At 37.8% G+C, this 18,726-nt stretch overlaps 3 protein-coding genes across 3 annotated transcripts; 2 read left to right on the forward strand and 1 right to left on the reverse strand.

Annotated features, from left to right (window-relative positions):
• The first annotated feature begins 418 nt into the window (after nucleotides 1-418).
• LOC107194803 (proline-rich protein 4) lies at nucleotides 419-2,926 on the forward strand. Its single transcript, XM_015584506.1, has 2 exons — nucleotides 419-430; nucleotides 1,847-2,926. Exons 1-2 carry the CDS (start codon nucleotides 419-421, stop codon nucleotides 2,924-2,926), a joined length of 1,092 nt encoding a protein of 363 aa, XP_015439992.1.
• Nucleotides 2,927-15,496: 12,570 nt separating this feature from the next.
• On the reverse strand, nucleotides 15,497-17,097 carry LOC107194867 (proteasome subunit alpha type-5). Its single transcript, XM_015584575.1, has 3 exons — nucleotides 17,022-17,097; nucleotides 16,043-16,603; nucleotides 15,497-15,773 (listed from the first exon to the last, which is right to left on the reverse strand). The coding sequence occupies exons 2-3, from the start codon at nucleotides 16,601-16,603 to the stop codon at nucleotides 15,606-15,608; spliced, it is 729 nt and encodes a 242-aa protein (XP_015440061.1). The 5' UTR covers nucleotides 17,022-17,097; the 3' UTR covers nucleotides 15,497-15,605.
• Nucleotides 17,098-17,598: 501 nt separating this feature from the next.
• LOC107194924 (28S ribosomal protein S18a, mitochondrial) lies at nucleotides 17,599-18,574 on the forward strand. Its single transcript, XM_015584637.1, has 4 exons — nucleotides 17,599-17,704; nucleotides 17,845-17,978; nucleotides 18,070-18,193; nucleotides 18,444-18,574. Exons 1-4 carry the CDS (start codon nucleotides 17,605-17,607, stop codon nucleotides 18,542-18,544), a joined length of 459 nt encoding a protein of 152 aa, XP_015440123.1. The 5' UTR covers nucleotides 17,599-17,604; the 3' UTR covers nucleotides 18,545-18,574.
• Nucleotides 18,575-18,726: the final 152 nt, after the last annotated feature.

Raw genomic sequence — 18,726 nt, forward strand, 5'->3', positions numbered from 1 at the left:
TGACAGGTCGATCGTCCAACGGTTCAATTTCGATTTCCCAACGATCACATAACACCTCGAAGCAACGATCGAAAGGACCCGTTCACCCAGTCGATCACGAAACAATATTAGATCCTCGATCATGGTGGATTCATCCGATCAGGGTTAACCTAAACACATTCGACGGATCAATTTTCCATGGATCGAACGCGGTCGATCGGAACCGCCGTACTGTCTCCCGATAGGCCACGGAGTTATCCCCCGGACGGCGGTTGTCCGCGGCGAGCACGTTTTTGCGAATGCAAAACGAGACGCAGAAGCGTAATACTGGACGATGAGGTGCAGCGAAAGTGCAGAGCCATTATGCTCGCCGTGTATATAAGGCTCACTCTGGAAAACGAAGCGGTTCAGCCACCGCAAAACACACGCGAACTCAACGATGAACATTAAGGTAAGCATATACATATACATACACGTATACACTGAGAGGACACGCAGTCGGATCTGTACGATCGTCTACGCCAGTGGTGGCGAACCTTTTTACGTGCGCGTGCGAAAAATTTATAAATGATATGTATCGAGTTGCTGACGTGCCTAGGAATTTTTAATAGGGGAAACATTTAATAGAAAATTAATTATCGCGGAATTATATTGAGATGATTTTGAGAATTAATATTGATTTTCATGAAGATGAACTCGTAAGTGTCGTAAACTTTGCTGACGCACCTAGGGATTTTTAATAGGGGAAACATTTAATAGAAAATTAGTTATCGCAGAATTTTGTTGAGATGATTTTGAGAATTAATATTGATTTTCATGAAGATGAACTCGTAAGTTGTAAACTTTGCTGACGCGCCTAGGAATTTTTAATAGGGGAAACATTTAATAGAAAATTAGTTATCGCAGAATTTTGTTGAGATGATTTTGAGAATTAATATTGATTTTCATGAAGATGAACTCGTAAGTTGTAAACTTTGCTGACGCGCCTAGGAATTTTTAATAGGGGAAACATTTGATAGAAAATTAATTATCGCAGAATTTTGTTGAGATGATTTTGAGAATTAATATTGATTTTTATGAAGATGAACTCGTAACTTGTTGTATACTTTATCGTATAAAAATCTATATCAATTGTTTATTAATGAGATTTTTGCTGTTATACATTAGGTGCCAAATCCTTTATATCAGGTTCACATTTCGTGATTTTGAATAATACACCCGCTGAATTAGATTCATCTATCATTCTATTCCTTAAACAATCGTTTATAAAATTCATTTGGAAAATAAAATTTACTTGTATATATTATAACAATTAATCAAAATCTGAATAATTTATAAGCGTATAAAATGATATCACGTGCCAGCAAAACTTTTTGCAGTAACTTGATTGTTTATATCATTTAAAATTATCAAGTGTGTCCACCTAATATTTCACATATACCATTAGGAACCTGTAGACATCATCTTACAAAACCCCATTAAAATCCGAATCGGAAAATTGGGGTCCTTCCCTTATGAGTTCCCAACCGTACAATTATCTCCGTCCTTTCACAAAAGATAATCCTAAAGTTTCACAAACATTAGAATCTCGCTGCTTTGAACGTTTAAACAAAATTCCCAATTTCTTCAGCTGACCAATGATAAACCTCCACTTGCTACCTGTCCACCGCCACAAAACACACATCCACCCAAACACACACACGCAGTATCACAGCTACCAAACATCTAGGAAAGCCTAAGCTACACAATCTTTCCAAAAGAACACACGACCGAAAGCCTCAACTCGCACCAAGCGACAACCTCACGATTTCAGAACCAGTGAAAGCCCAACAAGACTCTAACCATCACCCATCCGTTTTCTCCTCAGATCGCCATCGTCCTGGTGGCGCTGGCCACGCTGTCGAGCTGCACAGACGAGTCGAAATCGTCTAAGAAGAACTCGTCGGCCGAGTCCACCGAGAAGAAGACCGAGAAACGGGGTCTCCACGGTAGCTACGGTGACCTAGGCGGTGGTGGGGGTGACTACGGCGGAGGTGGAGGCGGCGGCGGTGGTTCATACGACCACCACGAGCACGTGAAAACCGTCACAGTGGTGAAAAAGGTCCCGGTACCATACGAGGTCACCAAACACGTCCCCTACCTTGTCGAGAAGCATGTGCCGTACGAGGTGAAGGTCGGCGTACCCCAGCCGTACACCGTCGAGAAACACGTCCCCTATCCTGTGAAGGTGTTCGTGAAGGTGCCAGTCCACGTGCCTCAACCGTACACCGTCGAGAAGAAGGTGCCGTACGAAGTCAAGGTACCAGTGGACAAGCCGTACGAGGTGAAGGTGTTGGTCCCGCAGCCGTACACCGTCGAGAAACACGTGCCGGTCCCGGTGAAGGTCCCAGTACCCCAACCGTACACCGTCGAGAAACACGTGCCGTACACGGTGAAGGTCAAAGTTCCGTTGCCGCAACCGTATCCGGTCGAGAAACCGGTACCGTACGAGGTCAAGGTGCCCGTCGACAAACCGTATCCTGTCCACGTGCCGAAACCGTATCCTGTCCAAGTGCCGAAACCGTACCCGGTGCCGTACGACAAGCCGGTACCGTACGAGGTGAAGGTACCCGTCGACAAACCGTACCCGATACCGGTCGAGAAGCCTTACGCGGTGCCAGTTAAGGTACCCGTTCCCCAGCCGTACACCGTTCACAAGCCTGTACCCGTCTCGGTACCGAAACCGGTACCCTATCCCGTCAAAGTACCCGTGGACAAGCCCTACATCGTGGAGAAGGAAGTACCGTACGCGGTTGAGAAAGAGGTCCCTGTACCCGTCAAGATACCCGTGCCTGTACACATTCATGACGATCATGGTGGCAACGGTGGTGGTGGTGGTGGTGGGGGTGGTTACGAAGGGTACGGTGGGCTCGAAGATGGTGGCGGGTACTACTCGCATCACCGTTGACTGGGTTCAGCGGGATAGGTGATCGGTCGGGTTCTTTGTCTGTCGAGCTATGCGCGCCTGATGGATCTCCGATGAATCTTTTCCCTTTTCTATCTAAACACCCTCCTCCCCCCCCCCCCCCCCCCCCACGTGTACGAGGAAGTATCGTTGATAAAAGTATATCCTGAGTATGTTTGTATTGTTTCGGAGTAACGGGACCGGTATTGAAGGACGACTCCCGGTTTTATCGAGTCGTGGTTTCGCGGGTAACGTTCCCTCGACGCGTATTTAGAGGTTCTTGGTGGCTAGCCTTGAATGTAGTTATAAATGAAGTTGGGTGGGGGCGTGTTTTCGATGAGCCAATTGGGTTTTAGTGGATTTCTATGTGTATGATTTTGGTATTGAAAGGGGATTTTGGTCGAGTTTACTTTGATCATTTAGTTCGGAAAATTTGATCCCGTCCACTTTCGAGAATCACGAAATTTCGGGTCGATTTCGTTCAGGTTTCGAACCTGTTGTACGCGTTGAAAAATATTTTTTTTTTCAGAGGATATGCTTTTTGTATGACAGCCACGATTTCTTGTAAACACTATACGCCTAGTTGTGTATTGTTCTTGCTGTTCCAAAGAAAATGTCCACGTCGGCTGCCCGGGCGATCTTTGTCGCGCGCGTAACGCTGGCCGACGTGAAGCAAAAGCGACGTCGCGCGATTCCGATCACGCGTCGGCGAGAAACACTTGTACCTAATTTAAGTTAAGACATCCCGAGCGAAGCAGAATCTCTTTTTTTTGTATCAAAGATTTTTAATAAATGTTTGTCTATCATGAAACGTTGCCTCACGATTATCTCCTCGGAAAATAATACAGTAAATCCTGGATGAGTGTTCGAGGGCTCCTCGGCGGCGACAAGGAGGGGTTGGATGTGTGGAATTTGGAATTCTGAAGCCAATGATACTTGTTTCAGCCGCATATGGCCATTAGTTCATGAAATATTTAATGTTCAGTGCCGAGGACTATTCGAGCAATCATCAAGGATTTACTGTATATTTACTGTGAACATCTATGAGAACGATAGAAATAATAAATTGATACAGAAATTCTGTATCAAAGAACCAAAGATGAGTAAGGTTCTATTAACAATTCTCATACTAATTATCGAATAACAATTTTTTTAGATTGCTGTAAGATATGTGTATGTCAAAGGTAACTTGTTACTGAGACGTTCATGAACACTTCATACATAAAAATGTATGTTAATAGAAGTGTTTGATTATGAAATTTAATATAAAACTTCTCTGTACAGCCATTCAATCTTTTTTTATTACTATGTACTAATACACTATAATAAATTAAATTCATCGTAAGTAAATTAAAAAGTGACAGAACTAATCTTGATAGAAGCAGTATAAACAGTTTTTATAATCAACGTCGGTTATTGAAACTTTTTACAGAAGAATATATATCACTATACCTGGATGCAAATGTACAAACTAATATGTGTATGTAATATATACATGGTATTTGCAATTAGTGTCATTTCTGCTTAGATGACTGACCATCCTATGGTCGAATCACTGACGACCCGTCAACGAACAGTTTACAAAATACTGAAAGCAAATACTGTCTAACACACTATCACTATTTTAGTTTCACTTAGAAAATATGACATGTCAAAATAACCATAGTCTTTTTTCCGCAATGAAGGTCATAAAACAGACAAAATTCATGATGGTGTATCAAAAAATTCCGAAAAAGTGAAATATAAAATGAAAAAGAGTAAACCATTCTCCTTCGTGTGTTTATACATATTTCCGAATATTTTTATACAATATTAAATATAATACGTATTTGTGCAATCTTATTATGGGTCACAATTGACCCAGTTGTCGAATCTAGTTCTAACGAAGTCTATCCAAAAATATCCCACTTACAACGAAAACCATGATATATCAATTTTTTATTACTGTCTTCACGAATGCTTATCTTATCGAAACATGAAATTATTAAATCTTTCACTTTTTTCAAAAACTCATCGACCTATCTCAATCAAAACACTAAATAATGCCCATCTATTACGGTAGACTCGATGCCCCGTTCAGATTTCCTTCGTTCGATCTTCCGACAAAACTTCTCCCGCAACGACGCAACAATTTTCGCCAGGCCGCTAAAAGCGACCGCGCCTGAAAAGATTTCGCGCGTTAACGAGCTGACGCTTTCTCGAGTGAATCTGCCGGAAATCTCGTACCCGCCGTGGAGTTTCACTGTTACAAAATCGCCACGCATTTTCGCGTGTGTCATGAAAGAAAAAAGAAAAGAAAACGGTAGGGGTCAGTTTCTCGAAACGTCAAAACCTCGAAACCCTAGAAGGTTTCGAGTTTCCAGAATTCCAAACTTTGTACTTTTTTCGGGGTTCAAAATTCTCGAAACCTAGGCAAGAGAAAATATAAATTCGATGAATAAAGAATCGTTCGAGAATGTTCGATTCATTTGTATCACGAATATTCGGTACGAAATGCTTCGTGAATGCTCGATGATCGATTTTTGCTTTTAAGAATTGAAAATATAAGAGCTTGATGCATTTTTTGAAATATTTATTTATTTATTTCACGGAATAATTCTCATTGTAATACTAGAGAAAAAAAATGTAAACAAGTTTATATACTATAACTGGAAAATACAAAAGAGAAAAACAAAATGGTGACTATAAGACACTGTAAACTTGGTTTTTCAAAGATTGGATAGAGCCAATAAAAAAATGTTAAAACAATAGTTAAACATAAAAATGTTTAAACGAATAGTTTAATTGTAATAATACCCAAGCCTGGTTTCAAAAGCACCCCCTAAAAAAATAGCAACAGCGAAAGAAAAAGAGAGTCGAAAAAAGGAGAGTAACGAGTTACGTAAACGCGTCGCGGCCTCTTTCGCTCGAACGAATGGAAAAAGAAAAGCACAACACGAAAACCATCGAGGAGGATCCATGAACGTCCGTTTCCGCGTTCGCGTCGCGGTCCAACGAGTCGACAGAGAGAGAGAGAGAGAGAGAGAACACGAGAAATCGAGAGACACCGGAAGCGAACCGGATCCAGGCGTGCCAAGGAGGGAGAAAAAAAAAACGAAATGAAAGATGAATATTCTGACTCGGGGGCCGCTTCCGGGGCTCGCTTTCGATCTCCGAGAGAATCTTAATCGTTACAGGATCGCGATTAAGTACCGTGGATACGTGTTCAAGAAAGCATTCACTTTCACTCTCAGGCTTTTACACGGACGCGCACATGTTGCGGCGCGCGGGATCTCGTTTGAATCTGACGGCGTCCGTGTTACAGGGAGTAAAAGGCTCTTGCGTACGTATTTGCATAAAGATATGTAAACTCTCGTTAAATATGAAGTGAACTTCGTTTCATTTCAGTTGTTTATTTTGAAAGTTGTGCGAGTACACACTTTGGTCTAGTTCATTTGCAACTCTGGCAACCATATTACTGATTTTCTCGGAATTAAAGATACAGTAAATCATCGATGAGTGTTGGAAGGCTACTCGGCAGGGAACATGAAATATTTCATTCCTCTTTAATTTAATTAATTAGTTTTTCCGAATTCTTTCAAGGGAAATGTCCATTCATACCTTATAAACAGGTACGGATAATGAAAAATCTACTTTTTATGTGCTATATATTTGTTAATATCCTACTTTAATAGTTAGAAAATTTCTTAAATTTTCATTCATTAATACGTTTACACTATTTGCTTTTTAAATGTAATTTGCTTTTAGGGATAACTATGAGAATCAATAAAACATAGGAAACAAGTGCAGTAAATTCTCGATGAGTGTTCAAAGGCTCCTCGGCACTGAACATTAAATATCTCAAAAACTAGTGGTTATGTGCGGCTGAAACAAATATCATTGGTTTCAGAATTCCAAACTCTATCACTGTACTGAACTCCATTAACCATAGAACGACACCCTTCATTTTTTGGCGTCAGTAATACTGTGGGATCGCGGGCGACCCAAAACAAAACCTTAATATTTCAAATACTATTTAATATTTTCGAACTTTTCTTCTTTAATTCTTTTTTAAACACCTTAGGAAATAACAACTGCAAAGTGTAATTTATGTTAAAAAAAATATAGGAAAGGTAACGAGAATATTTCATTCTAATGTTTATTTTCACGTTTGGTGGCGTTCCAGGGTTAAAAAGTCAGCGTTACACCTGAGGATCTTTCCTTGTCAGTGCCTAAGAGCCTTCGAACATTCATCCATGATTTACTGTGTACATTATTTGGACACGAGGTTCGATCACGATCGAACGACGAAACGCACCGAAAGCTACCGATTCGCTCGAGCGAATTATCATCATCGGGCGATGTCAAACCGTTGTTCATTTTCTTCTTTCGTCGGTTATGTAAAAAGTTATGCGATACGGGAACTACCTACGAGTTACGACGATACATAACCGCGACGAAATACGAAAGTGCGCGTCTTATTAAACCGAGTGAACGAAGGCTTTCGTGAAAGTGAAAAAAAAGAAAAAAAAGAAATGAAAAGAAAAGAAAAGAAAAATCGCGACGATACCGCCATGCGTGAATTATAGCCGTGTACGTAGCCATCGTGGCCTCCCTTCCTGCATCGGGATCCCGTGTACTTCCGGTTTTCTATCGGCGCCTCGGTAATAAGAGGAAAGTTTCGTCGTTATTTTTTTTTTCTTCTTCTTCGTCTTCGTCTTCTTTTATTACCGTGCAGACTCGAAGCTCGAGCTGCACTTACGGGGAACCGCCGTTTCGTTCACTTTTACTCACCGAACCGATTTTCTTACTCTTTCACCGATTCGATCGAGCTGCGGCGAGCTCTTACGTGGGAACCTGATGATCCTTTAAAACGCTTTTATGAAGGCCGTTAATGGGAGCTGTTCAACGAATGACCCTCCGACGGGAATCCGCTTTAAGCTTTATGCACGTTATACGCGTTACGAGCGACTCGTGGATGAACGATTATTCAATTTTTAATACGTCGTTCGTAAGTAAACGTTATATCATCTCTATTGTGGTCAGTTAAACGTGGTGATGATGTATTTAAGAATTCAAAAACGAGAATGAGTTTGTTACACTTTAGCCTCGTGAATATTCTACGCGTAGTGATGGGCAGGTGAAAAAACAGTCCAAACGTATTCGGACATTTTCAGACGCAGGATATTCAGGTTGGGTAAACGAATCAGTGAATGACCGAATTGTTGAATTTATGAACGACTTGAATGTATTTATTTATAACAACAAAACAGCTGTGGAAATTGCAATTATATTTATTTTTCTAGAAATTTTTATAAAAATAATTACTCATTCCTATCGTAATTTTTAAAAAATTATTTATAAAGTGCGAAACGTGTGAAAGCCTGGTAAATGACTGTTACAGTACTGAAATATTTTGAATAGGAATTGTACTTATTAATGTTTGCTTAATACGCTAAACTAAAAATATGGGATATTAAAAGTGTAACTACACTCCATTTATAAACATTTAATAATTTTCAATTTATAATTTACATTTCTTTGCCTAATGGTCATTCACTGGTACGCAATCAATTGCTGGTTGGTTAACTTTACAAAAATTTGACCGGTCAATTTAATATTAGATTAATAAAATACCAGAAGTTGAAAGTGTTGGTTGTTTTATAGAGAATTTATATCGTCTTTCAAAATGACGGAATTTATATCGACTTCAAATGATACAAATATAAATATTGAATGCTTTTTGCATACATTCTAGTACCTCGATGGTTGCAGCAAAAAAAGATACTGAAACAAAATATTTCAACGAGGCATAGATAATGCATCGACTCTATTAATTAAACCACGGATATTTGTGCAAATTGGCATCTCCACAAAATTATCTTTCAAGAACAATAAGCGAGTAGAACAATAAAAATATAATAAGAAGTTAAATCTACATTTTCCACAGGGTTAAAATCTACCTAGATTTATAAAATTGATAGCAGTTTAATAATTTATTCAAGTATGTGCCCATTGATTTACAAAATTTTACTTCCAGAAGGACAAATTCTTTCGTTACTAAATTGTTATTTCACATTTCCAGTGTCGCTGTAACCTATTCTCTACATTTCGAAAGCGTCACGTACGCGGAATGATTTCATGAAAACGTGTTTTTGATTGTCAGTCCGTGTACGCGCCGCGGCGACAGTTATCCACGATTCCACGTTTATTTCGACGGACGGTGAACACAGACCGTAGTTTCTCGAGTGAATTGCAGTGAAAGCAGCCGCGTTATGAGCCGGCGGAACGATCGCCGTGCGCCTGCATTTAGTTCGTGTTCTGGCACACGACGTGCTCGCCACGAAGGACAAATAAAATCTGTCCGCCCGTCGCAAATTATCGGCCGACTATTCAGCCCGCAAGAAGTCCGTTCCAGCACTTAAACGTCTACAAAATGGCCACCATTCGTCGTGCCACCGGAAGAGCTTGCCGGAACGTTTACAAGCAGCAACCCAGAAATAAATTCCTATGAAAATACACTCTTACTTCGTTGATATTAATGTTATCCGTTCTTGGGAGTGTGTTTTCATTTTGTCAAATGGCTACAGTAGCTCGTAACGAATATTTTATGGCAGGTTTGACCGATCCAGAGTTGGGGAGAATTTCATTCGAATAATACATCGTGAGAAGCGGCAGTATCTATAAATCGTCAACCTGATGTTGGAACAGTTAATGAAATTAAGTCAAGTGTCTACCCATTTAAGAAGAAAGTATTATTTTGTTATAAAGATTGAAATTTCCAAGTTTAATCAATTGAAACTGGCGAAATGCTTTCTTATCTTTTATTCGTTAGTCGAAACTCTTTATCTAGATAATAAATTTGGTTCACTTCTGGATCAACCAGTAAATTAGAAGATTTTTCAAAAACGGTGAACACAATACGTAACGTTAATCTTATCTATACCTGCGGAAATGCATTCTACGTGTCTGAAACTTGTATAGAAATGATTTCCAGGCATCAGTTCGCTGCGAATTGCTTCGAAAGAGGTCGCCACAAAAACACCCGACAAACTGCCAGTCGCTAGTAATTTAACCCTTTAACTCCCAGTATTGCACTGGTACAACGCTAATTTTAAAAGTGCATTAAATTTTGTCACTGGTTAATATCTAACTTTTCTCAGCAAGGAACCATAGTTTCACTAAGCTGGGTTAGATCTCCACATTTTCAGTTGAGAAATTCAAGTTTTCATTCGAAAAATAAAAATAAATAGGTCTGTTCAACATCGATATTTTCGACTTAAAAATAAGAAGTCACGAGATATATAATCTCATAATATATATATCTCCACATTTTCAGTTGAGAAATTCAAGTTTTCGTTCGAAAAATAAAAACAAATAGGTCTGTTCAATATCGATATTTTCGACTTAAAAATTACAAGACACGACATATATAGATTCATAATATATGTATATATCTCCACATTTTCAGTTGAGAAATTCAAGTTTTCATTCGAAAAATAAAAAAAAATAGGTCTGTTCAATATCGATATTTTCGACTTAAAAATAACAAGACACGACATATATAGTCTCATAATATTAATATAACGATTTAAGGGGCTGGGCGTTAATAGGGTTGACACTAGAACTACCAGCATTGAATGTATACTAAATTGAATTGTATAATACAATAATATATACAATGTATAAGACAATCTAGTATAACATACCATAAAATAAAATCTGTAGTAAATTCAAAGCCAGCATAAATTCCGTCAAAAGCCCCATTACCACTTCAATAATAACAAAACAGTAAATCAGTAATCCTTCATTTAAACGTGTTTGGTAATTCTAGTGTCAAAAATGGAACTACGTGTGCCCTTCTTAACAATCAAACACCCGTGTAAATAATCTCCTCGTCCTCTCGTCGATCGATACGAGCGAAATATCCCCGCAAGTATCGTCGTTCGAATAGGCGAGGGGATAGGAGGGGACAATGTTCTCCAAACCGCTGCGCAGCTTCCGCCGAAGGGGAAGTATCTAGGAGTTCCCGTGACGGGGAGATCGGAATCGCGTAAATTCAGAGGCTGAAACCCATTATCAAGTTTCCCCTGCGGCAACCGTTCCCCGACGTTCACCCCGTTCGCGGGGGAGGAGGAAGAGGTGGCGGAGGAGGAGCCTTTTATCCAATGCTGCGGGTGTCGGAGGGCGCGACTGTGAAGCGAAGGCAATTATCGTAGCGAAACTTGAACGTGGCGGCTTCGAGGTTGGCCGACGCCGAGACCCCGACGGCGCGGGAGTGAGTGTTTGGCGTCTGATACGACGGGTCAGGTCCCGGGGGGATTCTCAGGGACTCAAACGGGACTATCCCCGGACGGTCTCCCTCCCTCTCTCTCACTCGTAGCAGTTAATTACAGAGTCCTCCTCCTCGTTCTCCTTCTACTCCATTTCCCTTGGCCGGGGTTTCCTTCCTTGAACCCCGTATCACTATCGAGTCTTCCTCCTGATTGTTGGACGTCGACCTTACCCCCTCTACCCTTCCGCGGCCCTTTTCACGCGCCCTCAGTTTTGTACTCGAATTCTCTCTCGGAGACATTTATGCAGGATGATACAAAAAAAAGGGTCCGAGGCGTTAGGGGCTTGTGGGAAGTCTGGGAGAGACCACTATGTACCTTTCCAATCTTCTGTTTAAATGCGGTATTGTTAAAATAGGGTGGCTACTTGAATTATTTTGAGGAGAGTACACAAAGTTTCACAAGAAACAGTATACTTATTGGTGCACTTAGTAATTCCTTATTGATAAACAGTAAAATCGAAAGTCCCGATTATATATACCTATATTACCTGAAGTAAATATTATATTTCGATAGGTATTATATTTTTGAATATTTGTTTCTGGTGTCTAACGTATTTAAATTTCACGTCTACTTTTTGCGTAGTTTACATTTCTCAAGAACAAATCATTTCGAAATTTGAAATAATTTTATTCAAAGGGATGCAAACGTGAAGAGTAAGTAAGAATAACAGTAAGGTTAATAGGCTAACGGTTGCAATGGCGTTCTGAAAAGTTGTGCCGATCGTATGCTTGTTGTAAGTAGGGATAAACCGATTCAAGTAAATACAAGCAAATAATCGATTCCTTTGTTTCGATATCTACTCGGTATCGAAAATAAATACATCGAATGTAGCAAATAATCGCCCAGATAGCACACAACGCCTCGAAGACGCCCATTTTATGGCTATTTTAGGTCTGAGGCGGTTTTAAACCGTCATTAAGCCGTCTTAAGCCGTCTGTGTGCTGTCTGGAAGATATGAAAGCTAAATGAATTTGAAGGCGGTTGTCGTTCAGTTATATTACTTTGTGAATAAATGTTCGTTAATAAAATATATCTTCGTTAAAATCAGAGATGGGCAAATTCATTATCTAGATAAAAAGTTTCGAATAACGAATAAGACAAAAAAGTACTTGGTCATTTTTAATCGTTCAAACGTGGATAGTCTAATTTTTATAACAAAATAATACTTCTTCCTGAATGAGTCCACATCTGGGAAACAATTATTCAATCTCATGAACTGTTTAAAGCACAAGATGACGCTCTTAGATACTGCAGCTTTTTATTATGTATTATTCGAATAAAATTCTGCTCAACTCTAATTAAAATATATTATACCAATAAAAAAAGAACTTCATATTCATTTTCCTTCGATACAAGTGGGCATCGATACTTTTGATGCGATACTAAGTATATACAGTAGACTCACGTTAAAGTAGCGGTGCAGAGCTCTCGAGGTCGGTTTTTCCTGAAAACGCTACTTTAACGTGAACCAATGGGCACAGAAAATCTCGTGACAGTTCGGTCGATCCACCAATTGGATCAGAAATTTGGTTACAGATTGCAACCCATAGTAGGGTACGCGCACGTGTGTGAATAATACATGTAAGCTGGGCCATTCCTACCGCTACTTTAACGTGAGTTTACTGTATCGATACTTTTTTTCGATACAAGTTATGAGTAAAAGTATCGATACCTCGACGGTATCGGTTTATCCCTAGTTGCAAGGTTCATTTACCCGTTTTCCAATTCAAGTATCCGTCAAACGTTTCAATTCTCCATACAACGAACGACGTGAACAATATCCCACGTCGGACGTAGCGCGCGCGTTTAAATCGAGTTCGAATACAGGTGTGCACACGGTCCATATAAGTGGCGGCAATCGACGAACGGCACAGAGGATGTCCCCGTGGGTATCCGAGCGAGCGAATCGTGGCGGGATTGAACGCTTGGAAATGGAATAATATCCAATAATCTGGCCGGCTGAGAGAACGGGATAAAAAGGGACGTTTTATCGGGGCATCGCAGTAACCGAGCGCTGGTGCCCGACAATTTCCGTGCGGCGACCGTTCCCAGGCGCGTAGCCCGTCCTCCACCCCCCAAACCCCCACAGGGGGCGAAATTAATTATTGATTTCGGATACGGGCATTCACGGGGCCGGGAGCTTTTAATCGAAAACGAACCATCCGTCGCCCGTTCGTTTCCGTTCGAACGCCGACCCGACAACGACGCGGTCCAGAAGCTCGTGCGGCCGCGGATCGGCGTTACACTATCGGCGGTGCTCCTTTTCAACGGGACCAACCTTTTTTTTCCCCCACCCAACTGTATATAAAATGGCGGCATCGACGGAGAACTCTCGTTGTTTTCTCTTTGTTTCAATGGAAAAACTTTCGACACCCTCTATAACCGTGGACGTTCGTGGAAATGTAAATCTGTATAAACTAGGTTGTTGCGAATGAAATGACTGAATTCGGCGACAAATCGTCGCCCGAGTTCTTAACTGTTCTAACTCCATTTTTCAAAAACATTTAGTAATGTACGTGCGTCTCGTTGGTGCAAAGAATACAAATTCACCGTAATATAAAGAAAATTCCACCTAGGAAACAACAAATATTCTTTTAAGGCCTCAGTCTAAAACTTTGAAAGTTTTTTTGTCTTAATGGTTGTATCTGTAAATATTAACAACGATTATAAATTTAGGTAAAAGTTACATTTAGGGGATGCAGATCCGATGACCTTGACATAAGTTGCCAAGGTTACCCTCCTGAATGACCTTCAGAAAATTTCAGTTATCAAATATTGTTTATAAACGAGTTATTAAGAGAACAATGATACCTTTTTCTTAAACTGTTTCTAACCTAGTCTGAATGTCTCCTTTTTTCTTGAACTGTCTTTAACCAACTCTGAATTACTTTTTTCCTTGAACTGTCTCTAATCAACTCTGAAGCATCATCAGAAAGTTCACAGAAAAAACGTAATTCAGAGTTGGTTAGGGACAGTTGCCTTTCGATACTCAAATAAGTAACTGGTATACGTTGCAAATTTCTTTTGATATCAACTTTCTAATAAAAAAACGAGCGGCGGCGAAAACTTCTTGGGGATTACTTAGGAAAAACGTAACTTTTACCAAAATTAATGTTGATGATGTAGAAAGAAGAATCAATATAACAAAATATACATGGTGTTTCATGTACAATAATAAGACACACTTTTATTAAGGATTGTAATAAGTAGTTATTTAGTACCCAGATAGCACAGACTTAGACCTAAAGTAGCCGTAAAATGGGCATCTTCAAGGCGTCATGTGCTATCTGGGTAGATAATAGTATAGTGTGATTATGTCACTACTTTCCTGTTTCTATAATGAACCAATTAAAAATGACCCAATTTAAATTTACAACAAAAAAAACCACTCAAATTGAACGTTGATTGTCCACTTTCTTTCACGAACCACCATTAAGACAATTTGCCGAAGCAGTTATTAAGTCTTTTCAGCAAACGTCAAGTTTTAAATTTAAATAGACATGCAACAAGTGCCATCTCGCGGTACTTTAGTATTACTAAATTGTTAGAAACTGTGCATGCAACGAAATCGCTCGCTGCATATACAACAATCTAAAAATTTACAAAAACGAAAATATAAGGAAAGTAACTCAATGAACATATGATAATTGCATAATATGATGTAGAAATGCTTACGCGTACGTAAGATTAAATGCTTGGGACAACAATATAAGAAGAGCAAGAGTAAATTTGAAAAATATAAGAATGAAAATGTAAAAATAAGTTACAAAGTGAATAAATGTTTTATTAAAGTGTACCTTGATAAAGATGGAAAGACAGTTGTAGGATAGGAATGAGACATGTTAATAAAGCGAGGCTTCTCTGCAGTGTTTTTCACCCACTAATGGATATAGGTGGGAGTGGACCAGAGGTATTGGATCTTGATCTTAATGAATCTTCCCTCGATGATGGTAGATTATCGATTAACTAAATTAAACGTTGAAACAAGATAATGATTACACATATTAACAATATGATTACGAAAAGTGCAACACTACTGTATCATTTCAAAAAACATGATTGAATTCAATGTGATAATATTGAAAAAGGAATAGATGGTAATATGTTACACAAGTTACAAACACACATGAAAACTAGGAATAGGTACAAAGGATTCATTAATAGCAACGTTAGTCATTGTTTACTATTACGATTTCTGTTTTGAGAAAGAAATAAAAATATAAAACTGTTCATTGTATAGAAATTACATATTGTTTAAGTGAAAAATGTATGTATAATTTGCAATTGTAGAGCATTCAGATTTCTGTTGCAGATAAATTTATGCATTGATGTCAATTCATTCAACATGTTTTTAAACACTATAAGGTTTAAGCAATATCTTTAATCACCTCCTGTAATTCAGGTTTTTCGAACATATGAAATAAATTCTCTGGTGTCATTGTCATTACTTCTATATTAGTATCGTTCAGTTTCTCTTCCATGACCTGCTTCAATATTGTTAAGGCAGCCTTAATTGCTTCTTTCAGCGTCATAGACTGAAACAAGAAATCATACAATGAAATAAGATATATCCTACATTGCATTAAATTTATAAAAGTATAAAATTTAAAAAGTATAAGTTATTTATTCAGTACCAGTATAACTAATGTATTTCAGAAACACGTGTAAAAATTACAAAACATTGACATTAATTTATCAAAATATAAATAAGAAAATATCCTTAAAGTATAATTATTTTGTCTGCTTTGGTAACAGTAATTACACACATATATTGATTAAATATTCCACACACTAATCAGCTTACCTTGTGGTATACTTCTTGAAGGTTATGTTGCGCACCTTCACTTCCTGAACCAATGGCTTTTGCATCAAACTGAACAAAAGTGCCAGATGGATCCATATGGTACAACTGAGGCCCTTTTTCATCAATACCAGCAAATAACATTGCTACACCAAATGGTCTTGACATAGCACCACCATCATCATCACTATCTCCAAATCGTATAGCTAAATTCGAAACAGCTTGTGCAGTGGATTCCACTGACATTTTCTCATTGTAAACAAACCAATGATTTTGACATTCAGCTCTAGCACGATCGATCATTGTTCTAGAATCAGCTATTAAACCAGACGCAGCACATCCAATATGCTTATCAATCTCTACAATTTTCTCTACTGTTGTTAGCTCCATTAAGGAGGAGGTGATACGTTTCTCCACAGCTAACACTACACCTTCAGATGTTGCGATTCCAATGGCAGTGGAACCAAGCTTTATAGCTTCTATAGCATATTCAACTTGGAATAATCTTCCTTCTGGTGAGAAAGTGTTAACGCCATGATCATATTCTGAACGTGTTAAAAACATCTAAAAATGTAAATACATTTACAATTAAAAATTACTCCTTACTAAAACAATCAACAGTATGGAGGTACCTTTCAGGATATTATGAATTCAATTTTATGTGCTATGTAATATTTCAGATACATAATATACACTTGCACACAAATATTAAGGTTATGATACACTATTGCATACATAAATAGGTTTGATATTACTTTAATACAGAGTATGCAAGTAGTACGTATTAATTAAAATTCATATAATCTTTTTCTTATTGCAATTATTCAATAATGTTCGAAATAATCACTACAAACTTAAATAGAATGAGGTTAGCCTGGAATGACATAGCAAAACCACCATATTCACATTACTGTCACTTAGACACACAGAATTAAATCCATTTTTAGAATCAATGTATTCCTTAAGAAGTAAGAATATTTACCTTTAAGTTAGTTTTTAACTTCACTAAAAGTTGCTTATGAGAAAGATTATGCCGACTTGACAAATGCTAGTCACGAAGAGACTTGAATTTAATGGCGGGGATAAATACAGAGACGTAACCTTATTTCCACGAACCCCTATACAAAAGGACACAAGCGTTACTAACTTCAGAGTAAAATAACTTCAAATTTAAAAATCGTTGAAATGAATTGACAATATATTAACAATATATTCATCAAAACCAACATCGTATTGAAATTATCTATATAAGTCTCATCGATTTCTAGATCCTTTCAAAATGTTTATAGATTCAACAAATCATAAATCCCAATCTAAAAAACTAAAAATTAATATATTCTACCGCCCATTGTGAATTATACATTAAATTTGACGAATTGCTAGTTATAAATAAATATTATTTAATCATTTTAGAAAATGTAGACTACTAAAATATTTATCATCTTCTAATGATTATAATTAACGCGTTACGATAAGCCTTTTATCATACAATATTTTAATAGTACAAAATAATGATTGCTTTGGCGTATAACGTACACATGTACATATGAGTTGTAAGTATCAAAATGGCGTTAGTTAGGTTCGTGAAGAACGTTGGTAAAAACATACAAATACCGGGACAGAACCGTAATGTATCATTGTCTGCTACAACATATTTGAAAGAAAGTGAGTGGAATACGTGAATTATAAATACTAATTAAAAAATTAGTTGAACTTCATTACAGTTTTACTTTTTCTAACCTATACATTATGAATTTATATACTTATGTGTGTGTATAAAATGTTCATCTTACTTTTATTCTCAGTTATCGAGAAGAAGGTGGATAATACGTTAATAATTGAGGCGATTATAAAGGAAGATGAAAATGAGAAACGATTACTTAAGCCTAAACAAGGAGCTTGTACTATATGTTCTTCTGGTATTGACATCAAACATACAGTAAGAACTTATTTTCACATATAGATTATAGCTCTTTCTTAAATCTCCTTAGTTTGATATACTCTTAAGTAATTTGAAAATATTATTGTAGGATGTTCTTATACTAAGCCAATTCATAAGGTCTGATGGTCGTATATTGCCACAAAGAATCACTGGTCTGTGTAAAATACAGCAAAAAAGAATTAGTACAATGATTCTGATGGCCCAAGCAGCAGGTAAATGATTCATTTATTGAGGTTTAATAGTAATGATTAGATTATGAATCTTTATGCAAATTTACATTTTTTAAAAGTAATCTACAAAAACTGGAATGAAATGTAAATGAAATATGAAGTTGGTCATATTATGTTGGATTTATTATTTTACAATATAATTTATATTCATGTGTTAATTATCATGTATATAATTTCGGTGCAGTAATGATCAATTAATATTACAAATATATCTGTTATGTCTTTCTTTTAGGACTATTACCAGGACCTCTTGGGGATCTATCAACAAGGAGGAAGTGGAAGAAATTTAATACATATTACGATGAAACTACCATTAAAACTAGATATATGTAATGTTCTGTAAAAAAGTCACTAAATATAATTCGGCGTATTCTGAAGTTATAACTAGAGATGGCGTGCAAAATCACTAACGGTGATTTATCACAGCGATCGCCGAATCACGATCACGGTCGTGATTCAACTTCATTCACGGCCGTGATTGCAATTTTTTTATCTTGAGTGAATTTGCTCACTGC

Source organism: Dufourea novaeangliae, unplaced genomic scaffold (genome assembly GCF_001272555.1).
Source record: "Dufourea novaeangliae isolate 0120121106 unplaced genomic scaffold, ASM127255v1 scaffold8, whole genome shotgun sequence".
NCBI lineage: Eukaryota > Metazoa > Arthropoda > Insecta > Hymenoptera > Halictidae > Dufourea > Dufourea novaeangliae.

Excerpts from the sequence above, each read along its gene's own strand:
- LOC107194867 (XM_015584575.1), bottom strand. The coding sequence starts at position 16,603 with ATGTTTTTAACACGTTCAGAATATGATCATGGCGTTAACACTTTCTCA. Across the intron at positions 15,774-16,042 it reads TTCAAGAAGTATACCACAAG|TCTATGACGCTGAAAGAAGC; the intron begins GTAAGCTGATTA and ends TTCTTGTTTCAG.
- LOC107194924 (XM_015584637.1), top strand. The coding sequence starts at position 17,605 with ATGGCGTTAGTTAGGTTCGTGAAGAACGTTGGTAAAAACATACAAATA. Across the intron at positions 17,705-17,844 it reads TACAACATATTTGAAAGAAA|TTATCGAGAAGAAGGTGGAT; the intron begins GTGAGTGGAATA and ends TTTTATTCTCAG. Across the intron at positions 18,194-18,443 it reads TCTGATGGCCCAAGCAGCAG|GACTATTACCAGGACCTCTT; the intron begins GTAAATGATTCA and ends TCTTTCTTTTAG.